Source organism: Chelonia mydas, chromosome 9 (genome assembly GCF_015237465.2).
Source record: "Chelonia mydas isolate rCheMyd1 chromosome 9, rCheMyd1.pri.v2, whole genome shotgun sequence".
Taxonomy (NCBI): Eukaryota; Metazoa; Chordata; order Testudines; family Cheloniidae; genus Chelonia; species Chelonia mydas.
Window position 1 is genome coordinate 47,392,247 of NC_057855.1, and position 26,032 is coordinate 47,418,278.

Below are 26,032 nucleotides of genomic sequence, written 5' to 3' on the forward strand. Positions count from 1 at the left end.
TCCCTAAAAAGCTCTCATGCTTATTTTATTGCAAATTGAGTGGTGGTGCAGCCATCCACCATCTACAGAGCGTTGGAGGAAGCTAGTCAATTGAGTGCCATATTGAGGAGCAGCAAAGAGGAGAACAGGAGAACCTTAGAGGTAAGTGGATTTACTTGGGCATATGGGGGGAGGGGAGAAGCTATATCAGCTAGAGCGCCTGTTTTCAGAGCTCATGTTTGTGGGAGATGGTGGGGAGGCAGCGCCCAGATACTCAGGGCAACCCCCACTAAAACAAGTATTTTTGGAGGAGGAGGGGTGCCATGGAGGGACATATTTCAAAAGTCACTTGTATACAGAATTGTATTTTTCATTATAGGTTGGGCCCTTTGTTAATCTTGCAGGTCCTGCTGGGAGCACTCAAACCTGCAGGCAGCTGAGAAGAAAATCCTACATAGTCTGCATTTGTACTGTACCCGTAGAGAGTCACAGCAGTGGAATGCACAGTAGATAGCCTTGCTCAGAGCAAGTGCCATCCCACTGGTGTGCTTGACACTCATGCACTTCCACAAGCCCTTGTGTTGACTGTTACAAATGTGGGAGGTTTGTGACAAAGGCAGCAGTGTTGGAGTTCCATACTGTAGATAAGGTGTGGGATAGGAGCAATGACAAGTTATGTATCTGATTTTTGCCAATGTAGATGCACCCGTATGGCTACACTACTCTTGCCACTTCCTCTGCTAGTCCCAGCAGGGAGACTGTAGTTCAGGCAAAGCAACCAGTAGAGTCAGAGTAGAGGCCTATCAGAAAGAGCAGCAGATAGCAGGGTATGAGTGCTACTCCCATGTGGGCAATTTGATGGTGGCAAAGGGAAGGAAAAGGAGGAAGGAGGAAGAGTTGAGGTGCGAGAAGAGATGAGAGAAGTCTCCTACACTGAGTAAGTTTCTTATTTAGTATTGGGAAGGCCAAGAGGTACGCTACAGAGCCATGAAGTACTTCCCACTGCAGGGCTGAGTGTTTCTATTTACAACACGCAAGGAGAGTTTAAAACTAATTCCTTATCAGTTTAGCACTCAAGGAGCAGGTTTAATTGATATGTGGTAAGAACACTGGAGCCTTACTGACATTTTCCGCTCCTATTAGGGTTAAGATGAAACAATGGGCATTCTCCCCACAAATTCCCCTGAAGGAGACATGGCATGGAGGACAGAGGATGAAGTTCAATTCTCAGATTCACGTCTCTACCCTGTAGCACTGGGCTGCCATTTACGCAGGCTAGAAGATTGTGCCAAGGTGAGCTGTAAGGCTTAGACTCTCCAGAGAGTTTGTAAGAGTCCAAGAGGAATTGATTATAATGGTTAAAATAGTATTCTCATATTGTTAAAATAAAGAGCTAATTAGGTTACAGATTATAATTAGTCTGAGCTGCAGACTTCCTGGTCCCTCTGCCAGAAGAGCATACATTAGTTCTTGCACTCACCAGAGGCCTGTCTACACTAGCACTGATTGTTAAGGGGTAAGTTTACTGTAGACAAGCCCTGTAGCTCCCACTGCTAAAATGGCTATGAACAGTGTTGGATGACGTAGAGTTCCCACCACTGCTACCCTCAGCAGCAGGAAATTATAGGGGGGAAAATTCAGCATTGACAACCCAGGGGAAAGGGAGGGAAATGGGTGTTTGGTATTATATAACATGCAACTGTGAGTTTCCTCCCAAGGGACATGAGAGTCTGAACAAAACTGAGTCATAACTGGGCAAGCATTAAAGACAATTCTCTCTAGACTAGAACCCCACAAAAAACAGAATCATTTTGCACCTAAGCTCAGGTCAGTGTAGACCAGTGATACTCAGACTGAGGCTCTTGAGCCACAAGTGGCTCTTTAATGCGTCTCCTGTGGCTCTTTGTAGCCCATGATATTAAAACACTAAATTTAATTAGCAGCCAATCAGGATGCTTTTACTATATAATTAACCAATTGTAGTTGATAACATAATACTCGGGCAGTCATTTTGCTGTGAAAATAATACATAAACTAAATATTTCCCCCGCCATACTGTTTAAATATGAATACACAGTACAATAGTAAATAGAACAATGAATTCACACTACTGTGGCTCTTTTGGGTAATGTTGCTCGCTAATTTGGCTCCTGAACCACTGAGGTTTCAGTATCACTAGTATAGACCCTCTTCCCTTCACTTCCAGGGTCTTCTACCGCCTGGGTTTAACTCAGAGCTCCTGTCTGTCCCACAGTGAACCTGCACTTGAGCCACACAAGTCATAGGAGCAGGGCCTTGAAGTTTAGGAGAATTTGCTTTTAACTACCTTTTTTTTTTTTTTTTTTTTTACTGAGTTTTAACTGCCAGAGGCAGTAACAGAAGCCACAGTGATGGGTGAATTCCACACAAACAAAGTTGCAGAGTGAAGCATTAAGAAGTTAGGAAATCCCAGAATTAAGGTACTCATTGTTGACATTAATAGCGTTTGCTACAACTAAAATCTGGGGAAATCATAACTAGAGGAAACACCATTATGTCAATACTGCAAGTGCCCTTAACATGACTCAATATGGACTAGATGGACTATAGGTCTGATCTACTATGTCAGTCCCATGTTCCTATATTAGAATTAAAATAAAAGCAGGGGAGAACCTCCTGGGCTTCTTTATATACACCAAAAAAGCCAACCCATTTTCCCCACTTTGCAGGACACATTTGAGATGGGAGACCATGCAGCCTAACTTCTACTAGGGTTCTGGCAAAGAGAAATTAACATTCAGCTGGGACGGTCTTCATGATGCAAGAAATGTTTTCCACCTAAGTTTAACAGATAATTAGCATTCAAATACAAATTCTACATTTCACACTTATACCGGATCTGTATTTAATGGACTCATTGTTTTAAACAGCCTGTATTTCAGTTCTCCAAGTTTAAACTTTTTAACATTGTTCCTTTGCTTAGCCTTACATAGGAAGTACCCATGTACATTTCAGGTAGAGAAAGTTACAGCTGCTGGTTATCCCTATCTTGGATTCTCCAGTTCATGTGGATAGCAGGGCAGTTAAAACATGAACATTGACGTTAAAGTTGTTTAGTTGTATGGGCTGCCTTCCCTCATTTCTAGGAGATCAAGGTACTCAGATTTTCCATAGAGTGGATCACATCTTAAAGGGCAGTTTGGTGCCCAACTTCCATTTGCATCTTTGAGAGTCTCCTGCAGACCAGCTCCCTCCCCATTTATAATTAGTAATGGGAGAGGGAGGGCAGCCAATCCATATAATCAAACATTCCTGTTGCGACTACAGCAGTTGCTTATGCAGGATACATAGGTCTTGTCGACACTCAGCAATCAGTGGCCAATTAACTGTGCAGCTGCACTAGGGCTGACCCTAAACATACACAAGATCAAGCCAGAGTTTGCACCAGCTGAGCCTGTCTTGCTCCTGTCCATACTTAGGCATCAACTACTGTACAGCTACACAAAGAGTTGACAGATTGCTAATGACGGCTATTCCCCGAAAACAGACAAGGCAGGGACATCAGTGGTCCAGTGGACAGGGCACTGAGTGGGATGCAGGAAACCTGGGTTCCATTCCCAGCTATGCCTCTAACCTGTAGTGTGACCTTAGGTAAGTCATGTCACATCTGAGTCTTCCCCTCATCTTTACTACTTGGCCTTTACATTTTTCATGGCAAGGACAGACCTCACAACGTGTTTGGTAAAGCACCCAGCACAATGGAGGTCATATTCTTGGTTAAGACCTGTAGTACCTATTGTAACACAAATACGAGAAAGCTAAAGAGCTTCCTTTTATGTATTTTAGAAGTTCAAAGCAAGGAGGCAGCCCAGCAACGTGTGACCAGCCAGCTATCCACAGGTCACTGGTGGAGCACGGGCCACAGTTTGGGAACCCATATTTTGTGAGAACATCTAGGTAGAGGAATGCCGTTCTTTTAGCAGAAGAGGCAACGCACCTCCCCCTTTTTCAATCTACTTTAGCCACTGGATATAGCTCCGTAGAGAGTTTCAGGAAGGAGGGGGATTATATAGCTGAAGATTACCTCTATTTATTGCCACCCTATGGGGCAAAGGAAGTCAGTTTTGTAGTTACAGACCTGGAAAAGAACACGAAAGTCGTACACACCTGATTGTCTCCCCCTTCCTATGTAGTCTGTTTTTTTAAAATCATGGATTGTAAGCTCTTTGAGATGGACAATGTCTGCTTGTGTACGTGGCTAGTGCTTAATAAAGCTTACAGAGTAGGCCTGGAGACTGAACTTCCCTCTCATGGCCTGCCCCCTCTTGAAACAGGCTGGAGCACCTGGGTAACAGCCACATGGAGATCCTTGCATTGCCTATGGTGTGCCTCTGATTACAGTTAAAAGGAGTCAGGTCTCCAGGGTTGCATGTTAATAATATCATACACCCTAGAGGCTTTGTGTGTTCACAGAAGAGGAAGTTTAATGGAGCGTCGTATCACAAAGGCCAACAGCCCAATCTCATCCTTCAGACATGATACATTGTGCCCTATCATTCTCACCTCATTCGGGCTAAAATCCAACTGAAGGAGCACAAGATGGGGCCTATGGTGAACACAGGTGATTCAGAGACAACTTTTATAAATTCCACCAATATTCCTAATACAGCTTCTCTGGTAAAAAAGAGTTTCTGTTTATACTAGTTGTTTTTAAGTGTTGCCCATGGCAGTTTAAAATTTAGACTAAATCTTCATATTGGAAGGGGAACTCTCCTTGTTACTTTTTCGTTTCCTCTTTCTTCAAGGCCAGATTAGAACAGCAGTAAGAGAAACTTCATTACATGGTGTGTGAAAGTATACAAAGCTTATCTGAAAACCAAGGGAAGCCACAGAGCAATTGACTATCTTGCAGCTAAGAAAAGAACCAGAAGACCAGCTGTAGTTGCAAGAATAAGTACCGTATATACATGATCATAAGCCAGTTCGTTTATAAGCCGACCCCCCCCTCAAATGGATAGGTAAAAATAGTAAAAACTGTATGACCCTTTCATAAGCTGACCCTATATTTCAGGGGTTGGCAAACTCTGGCTCCCAGCCCGTCAGAATAAGCCGCTGGCGGGTCGGGACGTTTTGTTTACCTGGAGTGTTCGCAGGCACAGAGCCCCTCAGCTCCCAGTGGCCGCGGTTCGCCATTCCCAGCCAATGGGAGCTGCGGGAAGTGGCACCACTTCCTGCAGCTCCCATTGGCTGGGAATGGCAAACCACAGCCACTGGGAACTGAGGGGGTCCATGCCTGCAGATGCTCCAGGTAAACAAAATGACAATGTATTAGATATTCAATTCCATGATTTCACAGAGTTTAAAATCATCAAATTTTGGTGTAGACCTGTTTATAAGCTGACCCCCGCTCTTTGATGCGTCACTTTTTTATCAAAAATATTCGGCTTATGAATGAGTATATACGGTACTAGGGAAACTGTGAGAAAAATATGTTTGAAGTCCCCATGTGGCTCATGAAAGCCAGTTTGCCGATTGCACACCTGGCAATGGAAAGTGGGTACTGATGATACAACATTTCTGAGATTGAATTCCATAAAACCTTTTGCAAGTTGATAACAAGCAAGTGGAGGGAGATGATCTTTCCTACCAAATGGCTAACCAATGCTCAGGTATGGCTCCAGGACCTCACAGCACTCTCAATGCACACAGTCACATGGAAGTTTCTCCAAGATATCTTTCCTAGTTCCTATTCTAGGGATCCATTTACTTCTGTTTTTCACTTTGAAAGTGGATTAAACTAAAACTCAGATAAAAAGGCACTCATTCTGGAGAAAGAGTGTCCATGTGTGGGGTCATACTAAAGTAACTGTTCTGGAATAATTACTCTGGAATGGCTATTTTGGTAAATTTCCAAGTGTACACAAGCCCTAAACCTAAAGGAGATTTTCAGTTTTCATTTTCATTGACTTCTGACACTTTCCCTTATGAAGGCCACCCAAGAGCACAAAAACTTATCTCCAGGACTTTTCCTGAAGATCGTAGGTCATTCACACACCGATATGTGAATATCACCCAAGGTCAATCTTTAGGACCCATAGACTTGCAGTCATATCCCCCTTTATATGTGGCAGGAGCAGACCAATTCAGAGTTGTGAGGTAGTTCCACTCGGAGTGTTACTGATGGTGCTAGGGCCACCACATGTTCCCTCCTGGCTGCCTGCCTTGAAGCAAACTCCTCTGATGAGGCGTTATTGTGATCTCCAGTCGTTATGAAGGGTAGCTCAACAGCACAAGAAACAACCCAAGATAATGAATTAAGCACAGGAATGGAGTTCTAATCCTAGGTCTGATACCATCTCAATAAATGCTCTAGTCAAGTCACTTAACCCTTGTGTTCCTCCCCCTCCTTTACTCTGCCTCAGAGGTGCTGGACCTAGGGGTGCTGGGGTTCTGCCACACTGCCTAGCTTGAAGTAGTAACAACCACCCAAATACATTGTTTCCAGCTTCAGTACCCCGCTATAAAAATTGTTCCAGCACCACTGCTCTGCCTACTTCATGGAGGTGTTGCATAGATTATAAAGACTAATAGATCATTGCAAGTGTTAAAATTCACCAGAATGCAAACAAAATTCTAATGGCTGAGAGCTAGTGGATCCCAGATCTGAGAGCTCATTTGGAGAAATGTCCACGGAAATGCTTAAGTGTTTGGCAACACATGGAGCTCAACACAAAGTCATGCTTCACTTTTGCAGCAGGAGACTGAGTGAGCCGTTCCCGATGCCTTGTTTTTAAAATAAAGTAAGGGGTGCCATAGATTTTCATATTACAGATTCTTCCCAAAATCCCAGGGCTGCCCCTTTGCATGCACGTATGATCATACTGAACAGTTCGGGGAGGGGGAAGGGAGTGGACTGAGAAATTGTTTCACAGGTCCTCCTTAGAAGGACAGCTCTGTGGGAGAAGAACAAAACCAACCAACCAGCAGGAAGCAAGAAACAGCAGAATGATCAGAGCGGTCAATAGGCAGCCTTGGACAGTACTAGCACAGAATGTCAATCAGTAGTCCTTGTACAGACCCACATACCAAGACACTGGCTACTTTAAGTGACACCTTAAAAGTACAGCACTACTCACCAACTAGTGAGAGCCCTTAGTGCCAGACTATGTACTTGAATACACAATTCTCATTTTAGTCAAAGCATGTTGCTTCTGTTGGGGGTCTAATTTGGCTCCAACGATCACTTCAACACTACCCATTATACCCTCTCCTCTGAGAGTCTGTCCTTTCAGTCACTGCTCTGAGGCCATCTGTCCAAATAGTCTCTCTAGCCAATCTCCTTCTGGAAGTTACATGCCCCATTTTTATTTATGCACTTGCACTTGTTTACGAGATAGACTCCTGTTTGCACAGACTCCAACATGCCTAAACTCTGTAATTCAGATTCTAATCTTCCTTCACTTGGCTCTTGCTGCTGCTAAGACTCTTCATGATACTGTTGGGTTGCTTTTTGGCCATCTTCCCAGTTTCTCTGGTTTGCAGAATTCTAATCTAGTTTGCCATTAGTTCCTGGAGGTGCCTCAAGTTTTCTCAGCTGGTACCCAAGAGCAAACAAACTAAATGAAACTGACTCACCATATTAGCTAGATGTTAAATTCCCTTCAGTGCTATCTCACTTCCATAATGAAGAAGATCTACTCCGCGCTTATGGTGAGTAGGAGCATATTCCAGGGTGCCTCAATTTGACACCTCACTCCTTACATTCTCAGTTCAGTCTACCCTACAACATTTTGCTGGCATAGCTATGTCAGGCAGGAATGTGGAAAAACCTCACCACACTTGACACAGCTGTGCTGGCACAACCCCCATTGTAGACAACTATGCTGACCTAAGTGCTTCTGTTGCTATAACTAATGCAGTTTGAGGAGATGGTGTGGCATATGCCAGCAGAAGAAGTTTTTCTGTTGGCACAGTAACATCTACGCTAGGGGGCTAAGCCAGTATAACTATACCAGCAATGCATTTGTAGTACAGACAAGGCTCAGTCTTGTGAGCTTTCATTGCCTAGATCATCATCCCCAATGTTGGTCTTACTGGTCTTCAAAACAACCTTTCCAAATTTTCAAAAGATGAGCCTTCTCTAGGAAGATGGAGGCAAACTGTGCCACCTCTTCAACTTGTGTTGAAGGCCTACGCAAAGTGAGCACTTGAAGAATATGTAGATCCTTTATAGTGGATTTCATTCTCTCTTTCATGCTTTGATAAGCAGTGTGATAGGCCATCGTCATAGCTTATTGCTCCAAAACCGCAGCCACAATCTGGTGTCATCACTTATTGTGAATAGTTCCTTGGGAGAACAGGATGTTGACAGAAGGCACCATATCAGGCAGTGTCCAAGTGTTTGCTTCGGCTCTCCACAATCACATTTGGGGTCATTTCTCAGCTTCCACCTCAGTCATATTGTCACCAGTCTTTACCAGCCCAGCTCCTGCCCCAATTTAGAATATACCAGTGTTTTCATTTAAGGTCAGTGCCTGGAGGGAGTTGTTTTAAAGGAACCAGGTTCTCCAAGACCAGCAGCATTTTGCATCATTTTGTTATTCTATAGCCTTCCATCTTGGTATTTTGGGGAAGGGATTTTCAGGGGCAAAGCTCTTTCTGGACTTCAGCCTCTTGAGTGGTGGAATGTATCTATGCAGTGTGTGTCTTGGATCATATACCTGTTTTTGTCTCTCCTTTTTACTGAAGACATTCCACCTCACTAATAGTGGTGCAACTGCTGCGAGGCAGGATAGTGACAGTGTGAGAGTCCATTTCAAAGTCCCTGTGAAAAACCTACAGTACTGATAAAAAGTTCAGTATCAATTCTGTGTGCGTGGCTTGAGCATGACCATAGTGGCATGCTGTATTCTGGAGTTGAACAACACAGGATGAGACTAGTTGCTCTGAGTGTTTTGGGGTCAGCTCCCCAGTTTGTGTTGACCAGTTTCCCAGAGTTCACTTTCTTTTTCAACTTCATGTGCTCTTTGAATGTCAGAATTTGGTCTAATGCAACCCCAGTGTACACCGGATGTTTATAGTACTCAAGGGACTGTACCATCCCAGAGTGACTGGACTTTTTGCTTGGCCTGTCTGTGTTTTAGGTGGAAGGTATACACTTATGTCTTACTTGGGATGGCAGTCAGGAACAACATGTGATAGTATTCTCCAAGTACACTCAGGGGGCCAGTTAGAATGCACTCAAAGTTCTCAAATCTTTTGACTGCATGGCAATGTAAAGGTCATCTGTATAAGTTAATTTTCACACACAGGGAATTCTGACTGTTTATTTCTGTAGACAATAAACAGCAAGGGTGATAGTACTGAACCTTAGGGCAATCCATTCCACTGAGTATGCCATCTGCTTTTCTGACCATCTGTCTTGATGAAGTAACATCAATTCTTGAGCAGAGAGCACATGACCTGGACCATTTTGCCATTTCTCAAAATTGCCAGTTTCAGTTCATAGTGTCATAAGCAGCCAATAGATCAACAAATAGCTTCAAAACCTGCAAAATGACAGGGGCTATCTTCAATGTATTGAGTTAGGTTTACAACTTAACCACAGAATGAATGTCTTGTGTGGAAACCAACTTGGTCATCAGTCAGCTGCCCTTCCACTATTATGCAATTATACCCATTTTCATTCAGTCATATGCTTGTAAGTTGAGCAGAGTAAGGATATTGGTCAGTAAGTCTTTGCAAGTTCAGTTCTATATGTGGTTTATGTGCAACCACTTTAGCTTGTCTCCACAGCCTGGGTATTTGCATTGTCTCCATGTTTGATAAATGAAAGGGGTGGGGGTAGCTCCCTTTTATGAACGCCCAGCCAGCCAGCTAGCTATAAAATCCCTCTTAGTAGTTGTTCTCTACTTGCTTTACCTGTAAAAGGTTACAAAGTCTCCCTGCATAGGTAAAAGGAAGTGAGTGGGCACCTGGCCAAAAGAGCCAATAGGAAGGCTAGAACTTTTTAAACGTGAAACAAGACTCCCCTTTTGTCTGTCTGTTGTTGCTCTCTGGAGAGAGGGGACAGAGCAGCGGTGCTGTAAGAAGTTTTGGGCCAGGTATGAAAAAAATCATCAGATCATACCTAGAAACTACTCATTTGAAAGCCCAGATATGTAAGTAGATCAGGGAATGTCTAGGAAGACACGATTAGGTTTATTTCTTTTTTATTTCTTTATGGCTTGTGGACTCCTCTGTGCTAACCCCAAATGCTTTTGTTTTGCTTGTAACCTTTAAGCTGGACCTCAAGAAACTATTTTTGATGCTTAATCCTTGTATTTGCTCTTTTAAAATCTAGCAATAGCCTGAGTTTCCAGATGTATTTTCTCTTTTTGTTTTAATAAAATTTACCTTTTCTAAGAACAGGATTGGATTTTTGTGTCCTAAGGGGTTTGTGCACATGTTGTTTAATTAGCTGGTGGCAACAGCTGATTTCCTTTGTTTTTCTTTTTCAGCTTTTCCCGGAGAGGGTGTGAAAGGGCTTGAGGGTACCCCACAGGAAGGAAATCCCAAGTCAACCTTCCTGGGTTCTCAAAGGGGTTTTTGCACTTGGTTGGTGGCAGCATCTACCCATCCAAGGTCAGAGAAAAGCTGTAACCTTGGGAGTTTAATACAAGCCTGGAGTGGCCAGTATTAATTTTTAGAATCCTTGTGGGCTCAGAGTGCCAGAGTATGGAATCAGCCTTGACACCATGCAAGAATTCAAGAAATCAAGTGGCCACTTCTTTGCTCTCATCCCAAAGTGTAGAAGTAGTTCAAATAGATACACCATTGCATCCAGCACCCTTTCCACACTTCAGGATTTTCATGGCTACTGCCAGCTCCACAGTGTTGACCTGCTCATTGAGGAATCTACAATCTCTCAAGTGACAGCAGAGTTCCTGCTTAGCCTGTTTTGTTTTGCACTTTGCTTTGTGGGCTGGTTTACCATTTAGGATGAGTTGGTGTGCAACTTGGTTGGGAGAGACTATGACGATAGGCTTTGGTTGATGTCCATCAGGGTTAAGTTTGCAAATGGTGACCCATGCTTTTTGCTATTATGGCACAGGCTTGTTGTTTCAATCAGCTCCCCCGGAGGTTGTGCCACTCCTTATTTCCCTGAACCTGATGGTTTCTTCACTGAAGGGATCCAAGTCAAACAGTTCTGAATCTCTCTTATATTGTTGGCTGGTTTGTTCTGAAAGTCCAGGCACATCTAGTGTCTGACATCTCCTGGAGATGGGCTTTTGGGCAATCTTCCACACTAGGAAGACAAGTTTGCCAGAGTGCTTGTGGGTTGGAGTATTACTACCGACAGATCCATCCCATTCAGAGGGAAAGCCTTCCCAGGTCAGCTTTTTGGAAGTTGAATCTCATCAGGTGCCTTGTTTTCCTGGATTATACTGCAGCCTCTATTGTCACTTACACTAGTCTGTGCTGCCATCTTGGGAACACCTCCCTTCTGAAGCTCCCTATATTTTCAGAGGTGACAAAAGCTATGTCGGAATGAGGGGTGCAATCCCTACATGAGCTTTGAAAGGTACATTTATCCTTGAAATTGTACAACAAGGTCTAGTTTGTTGCCTCCCACTTCACAACTTCTTCCCCATTGTAGTAGTATCCTCAGATGGTTGTGTGACTAGGGAAGTCGCCTATGACAAGGCACGATTTTTCTGACAGGGGAACGTCAGTTGGCCATGCAAATTGTTCACTAAGTGGTTTGCAAACAAACTACTGCTATTTGGTCAAGCTCAATGACAAGAGTCCCACTGTAGATTGATGTTTCACAGCAGTATTTTTCATCTATCTTTTGTCACATACAAGTAGTGTGCTACTATAGGTGTTGCTTTTGATGTTCACTGCTTTATGCATACCAGGGACGTTTGGTGCTGTTGTCTCTGTCTTGCAGGCACAGGAGGTCCGCTTTCTTGCCAGATATGTCAGCTTTCTCTGTAGAGAATCCCTCCACACTGGAGTTACTCAATAGACTCAGACTTTAAGGCCAGAAAGAACCATCATGATCATCTAGTCTGACCTCCTGAAACATTGCTGCCCACAGAACCTCACCAGTCCCCTTCACTAATAGACCCATAACCTCTGGCTGAGTTACTGAAGTCCTCAAATCATGATGTAAAGATTTCAAGTTACAGAGAATCCACCATTTACACCAGTTTAAACCTGCAAGTGACCTGTACCCCATGCTGCAGGGAAGGTGCAAAAACCAAAACCAAAACAACACAGGTCTCTGACAATCTGATTCAGGGAAAATTCCTTCCCGACTCCAAATCCAGCGATCAGTTAGACACTGAGCAGGTGGACAAGACCCAGCAGCCGTACATCAGGGAGAGAATTCTCTGTAGTAACTCAGAGCTTTCGCACCTAGTGTTCCATCCCTGGCCACTAGAGATATTTGCTACTAGCAGTCGCAGATCAACTACATGCCATCACAGGCAGTCTCATCATACCATCCCCTCCATAAATGTATCAAGCTCGGCCTTGAAGCCAGTTAAGTTTTTCAGCCCTCCCCTTGGAGTTTTTCAGTACTCCCCTTGGAGGGCTGTTCCAGAACTTCACTCCTCTGAGGGTTAGAAACTTTCATCTAATTTCAGGCCTAAACTTGCTAATGGCCAGTTTATATCCATTTGTTCTTGCGTCAACACTGGTGCCTAACTTAAGTAACTCTTCCCCCTCCCCAATATTTATCCTTTGACAACTGCAATTAGGGTCATATTTTGAAAATTGTTTGCAACAATAACAGCTTTTTTTTGTTTTAAAACTGAAGTAGAGACTCAGAGAAACTGAGAAGCCAACCCATCCATATCTCCACCTGAGCCAGTCCTTCAGGGAAACGGCCTACTTAGGTAAATGCTGCTTTAGAGAATGTGCAAGAATTGCCAAGTGGATGCCAGCTGAGACTTGATTTATTGCCACCACTCAAAGCTCAGAAACTTTTGTCACCAAGGGACATCATTACTCAAGAAAGGTCATTAGTTGGCCTTTCATTTCCAATTGCTGCACGAAATCAAAAGTTGGTCTTAACCTAATAAAAGTTGAAGAGGTCATGCACTTCTCCTGCATAATACGAGAAGAAGCACAATGACTTGCACTGAGTACACACAACTCTCCTGTGTATTAGGTTGAAAATTCTTCTATCCCATCCTCTTCATATGTACAAAAAAAACCCTAAGAGGGCCACTATGCAATGCAATTAAACAATGGACAGGAGTTCGTCCTTTTCCAAAGTCATCACATTAAACAGAGCTACCAGCAGCTGCTGAACTTTGCAGCCAGATAAGTTTTATAGGCAAGAGCGCTGTTCAGATTTCCAAAACTGAATGCAGTCCTCTTGCTGAATCTCTCATGTTTTATATTTTAATTGTTTTGTTTGTCTGTGTTATTTGAGCTGGAAGAGACTCATTATCATTCATTTCCACCTGGATTTGCTCTCTTCTTCCCCCTCCCCCAGATTAATTGGTTTAATTAGCAAAGCATCTCATTCGACTGGCAAAGGGTCTTGTTCCAAAACAATGGTGACAAAAATAACCATTGTTTTACTCAAATTAAAGATGAACTGCAAAAAAAGTTTCAGCAGCAGCAGCATGGTTTGAAAGCCCCACACCCCGCACTAATCCGTCTTGGAGGAGCATACAGCACGCACGCAAGCGCTAACCCTAACACACACATCATTTTAAATTCTCTAGAGTCACCCTAGCTAGCGCCTACTCAGCTACAACACCCCTTTGTAATGTCACAACTGATAATTATTGGTTTATAGACATAGGGCCATCACTAATTGGATAATTTCTTATAGGCATGATGCTAGAGCTGAATGCAAAGATATTTAAAACAAAACAGAAAATCCAACTGAAAATCCAAGCGGGGAAACTCAGGACTAGCAGCGTAGGCATTCTGAGTTCAGAGTAGCAGCAAGTGGAGCTTCTGAGGGTGGGCAACGCCAAGGAATGTTTGTATTTTGAGAGGAAGATGCATACAAGAAAGAGGGAGGAGTTGAGAATGAGGGCAAGAAAGATCTGTAGTAAAAGTCTGTCTCCACACTGCCAATTTCAGCGCTAAACTTTAGTCATTCAGGGGTGTGAAAAAACACATCCTTGAGCAACAAACGTTTAAGCGCTGAAAAGCGCCAGTATAGACAGCTCCAGGCGATAAAGCTACCACCACTCGTTCAGGGTGGTTTTATTTATTTATTTTAATCACTGGGAGAGTGATTAAAAAAATTGCATGAGAAGCCCCACTGATAAAGCACGTTTACATGGGCAGTGTAGACATCAACCTGTACCTGTTACTCTGGGTAAGAGCCAGAGGTAGACAACAAACAGGCACCAATGGAAATCAGGGAAGGATCTGCATGGGGATTGTGGGAGGATCTTGTTGAAAAAGTTGGTGCAGTCTTCCACAAAGAGAAAAAGAGGGGCTATGGCAGGTGAGTGGAGAGAAGTAAGGAGGGAGTCACCAGGTAGTAGATAAACAGCTGGAATTGTGGGTGAGATCAACAGGAAGATTAAAGTTAGGAGAGGGAAAAATAGATGGGGAAGACAGGCTGTGTTAATAGCCACTCAGAGAAGGAGCAGAGTTAGTGCTCTTTGAGGCTCAGCTTTCCCATTTTGTGCACACAACAGTTTACAAAGTGTATTTAAAAGTTTTTTTGCAGTGTTTTAAAAGCTTTTAGAATAGAAAAACCCAGCACAGCTTCCAAGAACTGCACTATATCAGTGATTCAGTGGGAGAGACACTACAGCAGAACTGGCAATTGTGACATCACAGACACTAAAAAGAGGTTCGTTTTGTGTGCAGAATACTCCACTTAGCCTGCTTTAAAGGTGAACTTAAAAGGAAAGTATCAAGGAAGCCCTTTATTTCAATAGTAAACTTCTATTATTGCTTCCAGGCAACTCAAGATTCAGGCTCACCACCCAGTTATGAAATAAGATAAAGCATTCTACAGGAATGAGGTTTATATTTTTACAGAGCCAAGCTTTGGAGGAATGCCATGGAATATTTTTCAGGAATCTGCAAAACAGCATGTTAACAAACATAAAAAGCCTGTTTTCAAAGAGTGTTTGAGTTACTAAAACAAATGGCAAACAGTCACTTTTAGAGGAACATGCTAAATATAACTGCGGTTTGATGCTAGAGGCAGGGAAAGTAGTGAAGAGTCAAGTGTTTCTGCTGCAATGTGACTTTTCTGGAATGACAAAGTGGCAAACACTTGCCAAATCAGACATGATTCAGAGAGGAAGAAGCAACGGGTGGTACGGAGGGGTGGGGGGAGAGGAGAAAAGTTTTCGTCTCCGATGCAAATACATTAGGTTCTGCAGTCGGAGTCTCATGCACAGTCAGCAGCAGCCCAATTAAGCCTATCAATTCCCGGAGTCAGAGCAACCTAACCTCATTCATTCGCACCCGTAAAGTGTGTTAAGGGCTGCAATGCAAGAACCCACATTTTAAATGCTAGTTTCGTCTCAGCTCGGTCAGAGCTCGAGCAGGACTCAGCAGGGCCTGTCTGCAGAGGATTCCCGAAGTCACCCTCTCCCTTGTGTCTCTCGCCAGCCACACTGGGGCTGGAGGACCGCTCCCCAAAACTCAGCCAGCCAGCCAGCCCGCCCGCCCGCTCACCGGCGCCAGCCAAAGGCACCCCGCGTCCTGGGCACAACAGGGGCACGGGGCTAGCCCCCTGAGCACTCGCACGGCCGGCGGCTAGGGTAGGGGGCAGGCGCGGAGATCTGCTTACAGTCGGAACATCTGCTCCATGTCCTTGATCTGCCGCCGGCTGAACTCCTTGAATTCGGTGTAGGGGTTGAAGACCTTGGCCTGGCGGGGCCGGGCTGTGCCATCGTTGATGTCCTGCCTGCGGCTCAGCTTGGCGCCCAGCTCCGAGTCGGCGCTGGCGAGCATGGAGCTCCTGCTCTCCTCCTCCTCCTGGCCGGCCGGGCCGGCCCCCCAGCCCGCCGCTGCCTCCTCCCCGCCGGGCGCGGGCTCCGGGCCGCTCTCTTCTAGCAGCAGCCGGCGCTGCAGCTTCTGGGCCAGCTCGTCAGTGGCCATGGCGAGGCGCGCTGGGGACAGGCGGGAGCCGCCCTGCGCTCACACGGCGAGTTCCCAGCCCGCGCCCGGCGGCCGCCGCTGAACTTTATTCCCAGGCTCCAGGAGCAGGGCGGGGCGGAGAGTTAAGGACGCGCCGGAAAGTTCCCTCGCGTGCCTGGCACTGGGGGCCCCAGAAACAGCCCCGAAAGCCAGGCTCTCCAGACACGCCCCACTTACCCCTCTCCTAGTCGAGCCCCCCACTCCTAGCCAACCCCTTCCATACCCAGCTCCACTACCTCACACACCCTGACCCAGCCCAGCTCACCCCACTCCTAGCCCAGCCCCTCCCACCCCCAGTCCACCTCACTCACCCCAATACCCTATCCCTTGCCCCGCTCCGACCCAGCCCCCCAACCTCATTCCCCCTACACCCAGCTCTGTCCCAGTCCCCCTGCACTTACCCTGCACAGCTCTCCCACCCCACTCAGCCCCCACCCCCTGTCCAGCTCACCCCACTCTCCCCAAAACCAGCCTACCTCACACCTTGCCCTTCCCAGCTCTCCCACCCCACTTCCCCCACACACACACCCAGTCTGCACCACAGGCTGCCCAGCTCTCCCACCCCACTCCTCCCCCTGCCCTGCTCCACTCCCCTCACACCCTGCCCTGCCCTCTTGCCCTAGTCCCCCTATCCTCCTCCCCCCACACCCTGCCCACCCCACTCCCCCACATCCATTTCAGATCAGCCTTCTCCACCCCACCCTGAGCAGACACTGCTGCGCAGGCCAGCACTGTGGGCAACGCAGGGGTCAGCTCATCTCTGGAGGACCTTGATAAACGTACAGCAGCTGGCTCTGCTTTGAGCTGCGGGCACCTCCCAGCCCTGCTCTAGCATCAGCCCAGCCTATGCTTGGGGCTGCCCACCCTGAGGGAGCAGGCCCATTCCTCTGCAGGGCCCAGGATAGCACCTGTATGTGCGCCCTGTCCTGGGTGCCTGCTGAATGGACTCTCCTTCCTGTGCCAGGCACGGCTCAGCAACCTGCACAGCATGAGGAATGTCATTTCCATGGAGCTGAGATACTTACCCTGCCACGCCAGCATGAGGACACACAAGTGTAGGAAGCCATACCAGTCCAGCAGCTGGTTCCTCTTGCCATCTGGAAGCTGGCTACCCTAATCTGCTGCAGGCAGGTCAACTATCAGTACTGTGGTGGAGGCTGGTGAAGCAAATATTGCTGTGGTTTACCAACAGGTAGTAGACATAGCTAATATACCCAAAATAGAATCATAGATGTGTAGGACTGGAAGGGACCTCAACAGGTTATCTAGTCCAGTCCCCTGCACTAAAGGCAGGACTATTATCTAGACCATCCCTCACAGGTGTTTGTCTAACCAGTTCTTAAAAACCTCAAAAGACAGGGATTCCACAACCTCCATGGGCAATTTGTTCCAGTGCTTAACTAGCCTGACAGGAAGTTTTTCCTGATGTCCAACACTTGCTGTAGTTTAAGGCCACTGCTTGTCCTATGCTCAGAGGTTAAGGAAAACAATTTTTTACCCTTCTTGTTATAATAACCTTTTATGTACTTGAAAACAGTTATGTCCAGTTTGTTTTTCAATCTTCCCTCATGCTTCACGTGTTCTAGACATGTAATCATTTTTTTGCTGTCCTCTGGACTTTCTCCAATTTGTCCACATCTTTCCTGAAATGTGGTGCCGAGAATTGGACACAATACTCCAGCTGAGGCCTTATCAGCACAGAGTAGAGCGGAAGAATTACTTCTTGTGTCTTTCTTACAACACTCCTGCTAATACAGCCCAGAACATAGGTGCCAACTTGCCCTCTGCCCTGTGGGTGCTCCACCCCCCCGTCCACCCGTGCACCACCCTCGCCCTGCCCCAGTTCCACCCCGTTCCCCCAAGTCCCCACCCACACCCCGCCTCTTTACCGCCTCCTCCCACAAGCGCGCCACATCCCTACTCCTCCCTACACCTCCCGGAAAGTCCTAAGCGCTGCCAAACAGCTGTTAGGTAGCGGGCGGGAAGTCCTGAGAGGAGGAGGAGTGGGGACTCCATGCTCGGGGATGGGGGGGGGAGATCTTGGATGCCAGTGGGTGTGGAGCACCTGCTAATTTTTCCCCGTGGGTGTTCCAGCCCCGCAGCACCCACAGAGTCAGCGCCTATGGCCCAGAATGATATTTGGTTTTTTTGCAACAGCGTTACACTGTTGACTCATATTTATCTTGTGATCCACAATAACCTCCAGATCCCTTTCCTCAGTACTCCTTCCTAGGCAATCATTTCCCATTTTGTATGTGTGCAATTGATTGTTTTTTCCTCAGTGGCGTACTTTTCATTTGTCCTTATTGAATTTCACCCTATGTACTTCAGACCATTTCTCCAGTTTGTCCAGCTCTTTTTGAATTTGAATCCTATCCTTCAAAGCACTTGTAACCTGTCCCAGCTTGGTATTGTCCTCAAACATCATGTACTCTCTATGCTATTATCTAAATCATTTATGAAGATATTGAACAGAACTGGACCCAAGACCGATCCCTGTGGGACCCGATTTGATATGCCCTTCCAGCCTGACTGTGAACCACTGATAACTACTCTCTAGGAATGCTTTTCCAACCAGTTATGCACCCACATTTTTCATAGCTCCATCTAGGCTGCATTTCCCTAGTTTGTTTATGAGGGACAGTATCAAAAGCCTTACTAAAGTCAAGATATACCACATCTACCACAAGGCTTGTTACCCTGTCAAAGGAAGCTATTAGGTTGGTTTGATACGATTTGTTCTTGACAGACAAATCCATGTTGATTGTTATATATAACCTTATTATCTTCTAGGTGTTTGCAAATGTATTGATTATTTGCTCCATTATCTTTCTGGGTACTGAAGTTAAGTTGACTGGTTCGTAATTCCGCAGGTTATCCTTATTTTCCTCTTTATAGATTGGCACTATATTTGCCCTAGTAGATTAGCTGGATTTGAAAGAATAGTTTCCTGAATGGTGCTGAGTCATCAGTGGCACATGCGCCTATAGTTTGCCCACTACAAGGAGTGCATGATTGTCAAATGGAAAGGCTACTGCTCCATCATTCTGCAGATCTTGGTCAGTATCACTGTTACTTTTAGGGGTCTCCACTTAGTTTTTACAGTCCGGGCTTATAAAACCCAATCCTGATGACAGAAGACTGTTTAGAGACACTGAGCCATTACAGGATGGTGGAAGAATGTACAGTAGAACCTGAGATACCTTGGGAATGGGGATTGTTCTTAACTCTAACACTTAACAAAACATTGTTTTTTTCAAAAGTTTACAATTGAACATTGCCTTATACAGTTTTGAAACTTTACTATGCAGAAGAAAAATGTTGCTTTCCCTTTTTTTTAGTAGTTTACATTTATCACAGTACTGTACTGTATTTGCTTTTTTTTTTTTTTTTTTTTTGGGTCTCTGCTGCTGCTGCCCGATTGCATACTTCTGGTTCCAAATATGGTGTGTGGTTCACTGGTCAGTTCATAAATCTGGTGTTTGTAACTCTGAGGTTCTACTGTATAGGCAAGATAGCACTGCCTACAAAACTATGGGGCTCCCCTATGCCCAATCCCATAGTAGTGTGGTATGCAGTACAACATCTGCAAGGATAAAGGGAGAGAGTTTTTGCCAGGAATAGGCTCAAGCCATGACTGGTTAGCAGGCCTAATATAGGAAAACAGAAAGTGCACTTGTCATCACTGGAGCTGGATGTGGGTAAGTAAGAGACATAAGCGATGGTAGGTGTACCTGTAGCTTCACATCACCTGGTGACATTATTGCAGAAATATGATAAACTATGTATTTCTGCAGTATGCAGATCACTGTATTTGCTATTGCTTGTAAGCAATTATAAGAGTTTGATTCTTTATTAAAAACTTTGGATAAGCCTCCTGCCTCCTCTTTTCCCAAGCACTCACACTAGTTTAGTGTACAACAAAATCTTTATTAAAAAATAAAAATTAATACCAACCCCTCTATTTAGAATTATTATAGGCATCCCAGCAGGAAATAACTAGAAGTCAAACATGCATAGGTGCCAACTTCATGAGTGCTCCAGGGCTCATGAGCCACAATGTTTTGTTTTTTTATGTGATAAGTTTATTAAAGATGTCAGTTGGAAGTTACTTTGTCTTAAACTGACATTTTACAATGGCACCAGTAGGTGGCAAGAGCGTGTACATGGCACGCAGTGAAACTGGAAGACGAAATTATTAGACCCTGTATATAGTATACTGTAGTATACTGTTATTCACGGTTAAGTAATGGATGTGAGTAGGGCCAGGTTGAAAGATGGATAAATTTGTGTTGAAAAACCAACAGCGGGGAACCTTCAGGAACTCAAAGTGCTTCAGCAAATACGGTAGAATCTGCTACAACAGTGGACGATCTGACTGCTGAATCTGCTACCAGTAGTTTTGATAACAATGAGAGCAAACAAAACACCAAAGAAAAACGAGGCAAAGGGAGATCTTTTCTAGAGAGTTGGGGAGGATGTGCGCAGTATAAATGGACAGAATATGGTAGTGTGAAGGATTGTGTTTCCTGCTCTGTTTGCTGCAAAGCAGCTATGGCTAGACATTTTCTCCCATTTACAAGTAGAGACAAAGAATCATTAGCAGCTTTTGTGAATAATGGGTTTTGCTCATGGAACAAAGCATTAGAAAGGTTTTCATCCCATGAAAAGTCTTGTGTACACTAAGCTGCTGCTCAGAACGTATCTGCGTCTGAAAAAGAAGAATATGTAGATAGCCTTATGTTGGCAGGCAAAAAACCTGATATGCAGCATACAAGGATTTCACTGCTGAAAATTATAAATTTGTTGCAGGTTTTAGCAGCACAGGTAGTGGCCTTTCACACAGATGAAAATCTGAATTTCATTCAATTGTTACATTTGCATGCTGAGAATGTACCCGAGCTTAAGAGATGGCTACAGCGAACATCTTATAAATGGATGTTTCACGAAATCATCAACAAAATACCCTGATGTCAAATGATGTGCTGCAAAAGCTATGCACATTTGTTCAAGAAAGTCTTTACTACACACTTATAATTGAGGAAACAGCAGACAGTTCTGTTAAAGAGCAAGTGTCCATATGTTTAATAAGAACATAAGAATGGCCATACTGGGTCAGACCAAAGGTCCATCCAGCCCAGTATCCTGTCTACTGACAATGGCCAATGCCAGGTACCCCAGAGGGAGTGAACCTAACAGGTAATGATCATAGAATCATAGAATATCAGGGTTGGAAGGGACCTCGGGAGGTCATCTAGTCCAACCCCCTGCTCAAAGCAGGACCAATCCCCAATTTCTGCCCCAGATCCCTAAATGGCCCCCTCAAGGATTGAACTCACAACCCTGGGTTTAGCAGGTGATCTCTTTCCTGCCATCCATCTCCACCCTCTGACAAACAGAGGCTAGGGACACCATTCCTTACCCATCCTGGCTAATAGCTATTAATGAACTTAACCTCCATGAATTTATCCAGTTCTCTTCTAAATCCTGTTATAGTCCTAGTCTTCACAACCTCCTCAGGCATGGTGTTCCACAGGTTGACTGTGCACTGAGTGAAGAACTTCCTTTTATTTGTTTTAAACCTGCTACCCACTAATTTCATTTGGTGGCCCCTAGTTCTTATATTATGGGAACAAGTAAATAACTTTTCCTTATTCACTTTCTCCACACCACTCATGATTTTATATACATCTATCATATCCGCCCTTAGTCTCCTCTTTTCCAAGCTGAAAAGTCCTAGCCTCTTTAATCTCTCCTCATATGGGACCCGTTCCAAACCCCTAATCATTTTAGTTGCCCTTCTTTGAACCTTTTCTAATGCCAGTATATCTTTTTTTGAGATGATAGTTAAAGATGATTTTTCTGTCGATGAGCTTTTCTTTGGATTTTATGAAACACCTCTGTCTGATGCTAATACGCTGTTTACTATAGTGAAGGATGCACTGCTCTGGTTCAGTTTTGACATTAGAAAATGTTGAGAACAGAGTTATAATGGGGCCACAAATATCAGCACAGTGGTGTATTGACTGGCATACAAGTTAGGACCAAGCACGAAGAACCAAGAGCTGTGTATGTACACTGTATGGCACACTCATTAAACCCGGCTGTGCAAGATGTGATGCAACAAATACAGCCTGTTCAGAACTTCTTATCTCTAATGTGTGAGTTGATTGGTTTTATCAGAAGCTCTCCAAAAAAAAAAAAAAAAAAAGGTGGCCAGCTTTGAGACCTTACAAGAAGCAGAAGCTCCTGCTGCTCAATGTCTTTGCTCTTTCTGCCCCACAAGGTGGTGTCTACATGCTACATGCCTGAGATCAGTGGCTTCGAACTACGGTATGCTGCTGACCTTGTTGGAGGAAATTGACAGCACTTGTTTCTCTGATACTGGAGGAAAAGCTCATGGATTTGTTACTCAACTTCATAAGTTTGAGACATTTTTCAATCTGCAACTGGTTCTACTTATTCTCGACCAAGGAGAATTAGTTAACACGAATCTACAGAAAATCAGCCTGAAGTTTCAGGAAGCACAAAGAATGATTTTTCCTCTGAGATGCTTCAGCTATTGAGAAACAATGGTTTTGAGGATCTGTGGAAAGAAGCTTCTGCAAAGGCTGAACAGTTGAATCTTGAGGAGCCCTGCCTGCCTAATGTAACGAAAGCATCAAGGCGAACTGATGAAGGAAGGAGTGTGCATATTTTTGCTACACCTATGGATGTGCACGGAAAATTACTTAATGAAGTTTTCAATCCGGTAACGGGGAGTCTTGACTTAAGATTTGAATCTGACATTCAAGAGCATTTGACACAAATGGAACAGTTTGTGAAAATACAGTTTGCGACTGGCAGTGAGATGGTTAAATCAAACAAGTAACAGACTTTTATGCAGACAATGTATATAAACAGAGATTGAAAGTACACCGTGACATGTTCTTGGACATAGCTCTGCAGAAAAATATAACAGTCTCCAGTGCTGAGGATGTTGTCATTTTTAAAAACGGAAGGGAATGAACATTTGAGCACTATACTTCCAGAGTACTGCAAATTTTATAAGAATCCTTCTCACTGTGCCAGTATCATCCTGCACTGCATTCTCCAGCCTCCGAAGACTTAAAAATTATCTCCAGTCATCAATGGGACAGACGTGACTGAATAATGTAGCTGTCCTTAACATGCATCAAGACCGTACCAGGGAACGAGATTAAATAAGATTGCTGACAGTTTCATCCAGAAAGTTACAGTGAGATGCAATGTCTTTAAACTGGGACGTTAGTGAAGACAGCTTGTAGGTGAGTGCAATGATTTTTATATATTGTAATTCATGATAATGTAATTATGTAGTTCATTACTATTTTAATAATGATTACATTAAGATACCAATGATAGACACACATTCAATAATTAGAATATGAAAGAAGTGTATAAATATGCTGAAAATAGCCTCCTCCCAAAACCGGCAGAGCCACCCTCTGCCCGCAAACACACACACCTCTTCAAAAGCATTCGCCAGCAAAAACAAAAGTCAGTGCCTGTGCACACATGGTAAGAAAAATTGTCAAGGGTTGCATGCACTGTTCCCTCTAAACTGTACGCGTGTGCGTATGCACACAGATCCTAAACCCTGCACACACTGCAAAACACCATACGCACAAAAATTTGTACAGAAGCACAAAAATTTGCACAGAAGAAATTTTTTGCACACACGGCCTGTCAAAAATTAGAGGGAACATTGTTTTGCCTTGTAAATTGAACAGTGATCCCAAGCAGCATTGGCTCACTGGTAATGGAATTGGCAATCTCCAGTGTAACAGTTCTTCTTACCCCCTGGTTGTACAGGAGTAGAGCAAACCAGGTACAGTTCTCTGTGCACACTGCCATGCCAGAAGTTCTAACTGATGCCCTCCCAGGTCCCAGTCTGTCCAGTGGCTGCAGGACATGGGAGTGTGAAGGTGTCTGCAGGTGATGGTGCCAGGGGTGGAGCGGGATCTGGTGCTGGAGCAGGTGCCACAGCTGTTGGTCAACAGGCTGCAGACCACAAAGTGAGCAATAAAGATAGTGGGGGCCTTTTACCCAGCTGTGGCTCTGGCACCACTGCCCCCTTCTCTCCAATCTGTTCCCACCCCTAAACAGATCTTCTGAATATGGCCTCAGGACATCCCTTAGCCCAACTGGCTGCACTTTCTGTTTTGGGGTCTGTACCTGCTCCTTCATCCCCTCTGCCACTGGGTCTCCTCCACTGTGGTTCCTGGCCTCTTTGGCCCCCTTGAGGTTTAATTCTGACACAGGACTGCCATCTCCACTCTTCCACCAGGCTCTTTGAGATGCTCCTGTAGAGATGCTGATTTGGGCACATCTGCCAAAAGTCACATTCCTTGCTGTATTGAAACCAGAGGATAACCAGAAACCTGTTGTGATCCTCTAGCCAGCTAGCTTCACAGTGTATGGGGGTTTTACCAGCTGGCATCTCCTCATGCTGTTTGGCTGGGCAGAAGTAGAGTAGGCCACATGGAATGAGGGGTAAATGCTGACCATGTATATAAAAGTCAGCAGATAGTTTCCTGTGGATATGTGGTGAGTAGGTAGAAGGGCTGAAAAATACATTGCCTACCACCTCATAGGGAATTGTGGGAATGGATTAGAACAGTGCTTTTCAACCTTGTTGATACCTGGGACCTTCTTAAACTGTGTGAGGGAGATCCCAGGGACCTGTGCCAGTCCACAGACTGGTCGTTGAGGAAACACTGGATTAGAAGACTATCACAAACCCAAGCTCCATAACCCAGGCTTCACGTGAAGCCTCATTGCAAAGTAGATGGGTTAGAGCTACACATAAACCTGGGTTTAAGATTTGTCTGGCGATAGTAGGGTGGTTTGGGGTCATCCTTGGGTAACAGCCTGGGGTTAAGGCTGCAGTGAAGACATACCCTTACTGTCCCCTCCAGCTAAGGTTCATTAAAGTGTCCTCAGCATCAAACATTCCCCCCCAACTCTTGTCCTGAGTCTTATCACAGCTCAGACATCATTTAGCCATGACCCTCCAAGTACCCTTCACCCCTGACAGCAGTAAAGAGCAACCCAGGTGATCCAGGTAATAAGCTTTTGTGTGTCACATTTGACATCCCAAATCACTAGTCCTTTCTGAAGACTTAGGTCATTAGCATTTATCACCTAGATCACAAAGCACTAAGATAAGGAAGTAGCTGTGAGCTGGTAGTAGTGTTTTCAGCAGACGCCCCTGGACTCTAGTACTCACTTCCCCTGCTAGTACTGTACTAAGGAGCCCCATTTTTAGGCTTCCAGGGCACAGTACTAGCACCACAGATTGAGGCTTTTGCTCAAGGGTGATGTTGAAGTATCTATCTGGAAAGCATGTTTGCTAGTTTGGTATTAGTATTTTGGGGCACATTTTAAACACTAACAAATTTATTTGAGCATAAGCTTTCGTGAGCTACAGCTCACTTCATTGGATGCAAGTAGCTCACGAAAGCTTATGCTCAAATAAATTTGTTAGTCTCTAAGGTGCCACAAGTACTCCTTTTCTTTTTGCGAATACAGACTAACACGGCTGCTACTCTGAAACCTGTCATTTTAAACACTGAAGATTAACTATTAACTATGATTTGTAACCTGTCCTTTAAATCAACTTTTGTACCCAGTGACTGGAAGATAGGTAATGTTATGCCAATATTTAAAAAGGGCTCTAGAGGTGATCCTGGCAATTACAGACCGGTAAGTCTAACGTCAGTACCAGGCAAATTAGTTGAAAAAATAGTAAAGAATAAAATTGTCAGAAACATAGAAGAACATAAATTGTTGGGCAAAAGTCAACATGGTTTCTGTAAAGGGAAATCATGTCTTACTAATCTATTAGAGTTCTTTGAAGGGGTCAACAAACATGTGGACAAGAGGGATCCAGTGGACATAGTGTATTTAGATTTCCAGAAGGCCTTTGATA

The 26,032-nt window shown here is 44.6% G+C and overlaps 1 protein-coding gene and 1 long non-coding RNA gene across 2 annotated transcripts in view; one reads left to right on the plus strand and one right to left on the minus strand.

Annotated features, from left to right (window-relative positions):
• The window catches only part of EFHD1 (EF-hand domain family member D1), a 38,646-nt gene extending 22,443 nt beyond the window's left edge, over positions 1–16,203 (minus strand). The window contains exon 1 of the mRNA XM_037909253.2: positions 15,731–16,203. Coding sequence (XP_037765181.1) covers positions 15,731–16,041 — 311 coding nt within the window. The 5' untranslated portion in view covers positions 16,042–16,203. The remainder of the gene's footprint in view (positions 1–15,730) is intronic.
• LOC122461692 overlaps positions 1–26,032 on the plus strand; it is a 60,869-nt gene that overhangs the window by 9,412 nt on the left and 25,425 nt on the right. The gene's annotated exons all lie outside the window — the stretch shown is intronic.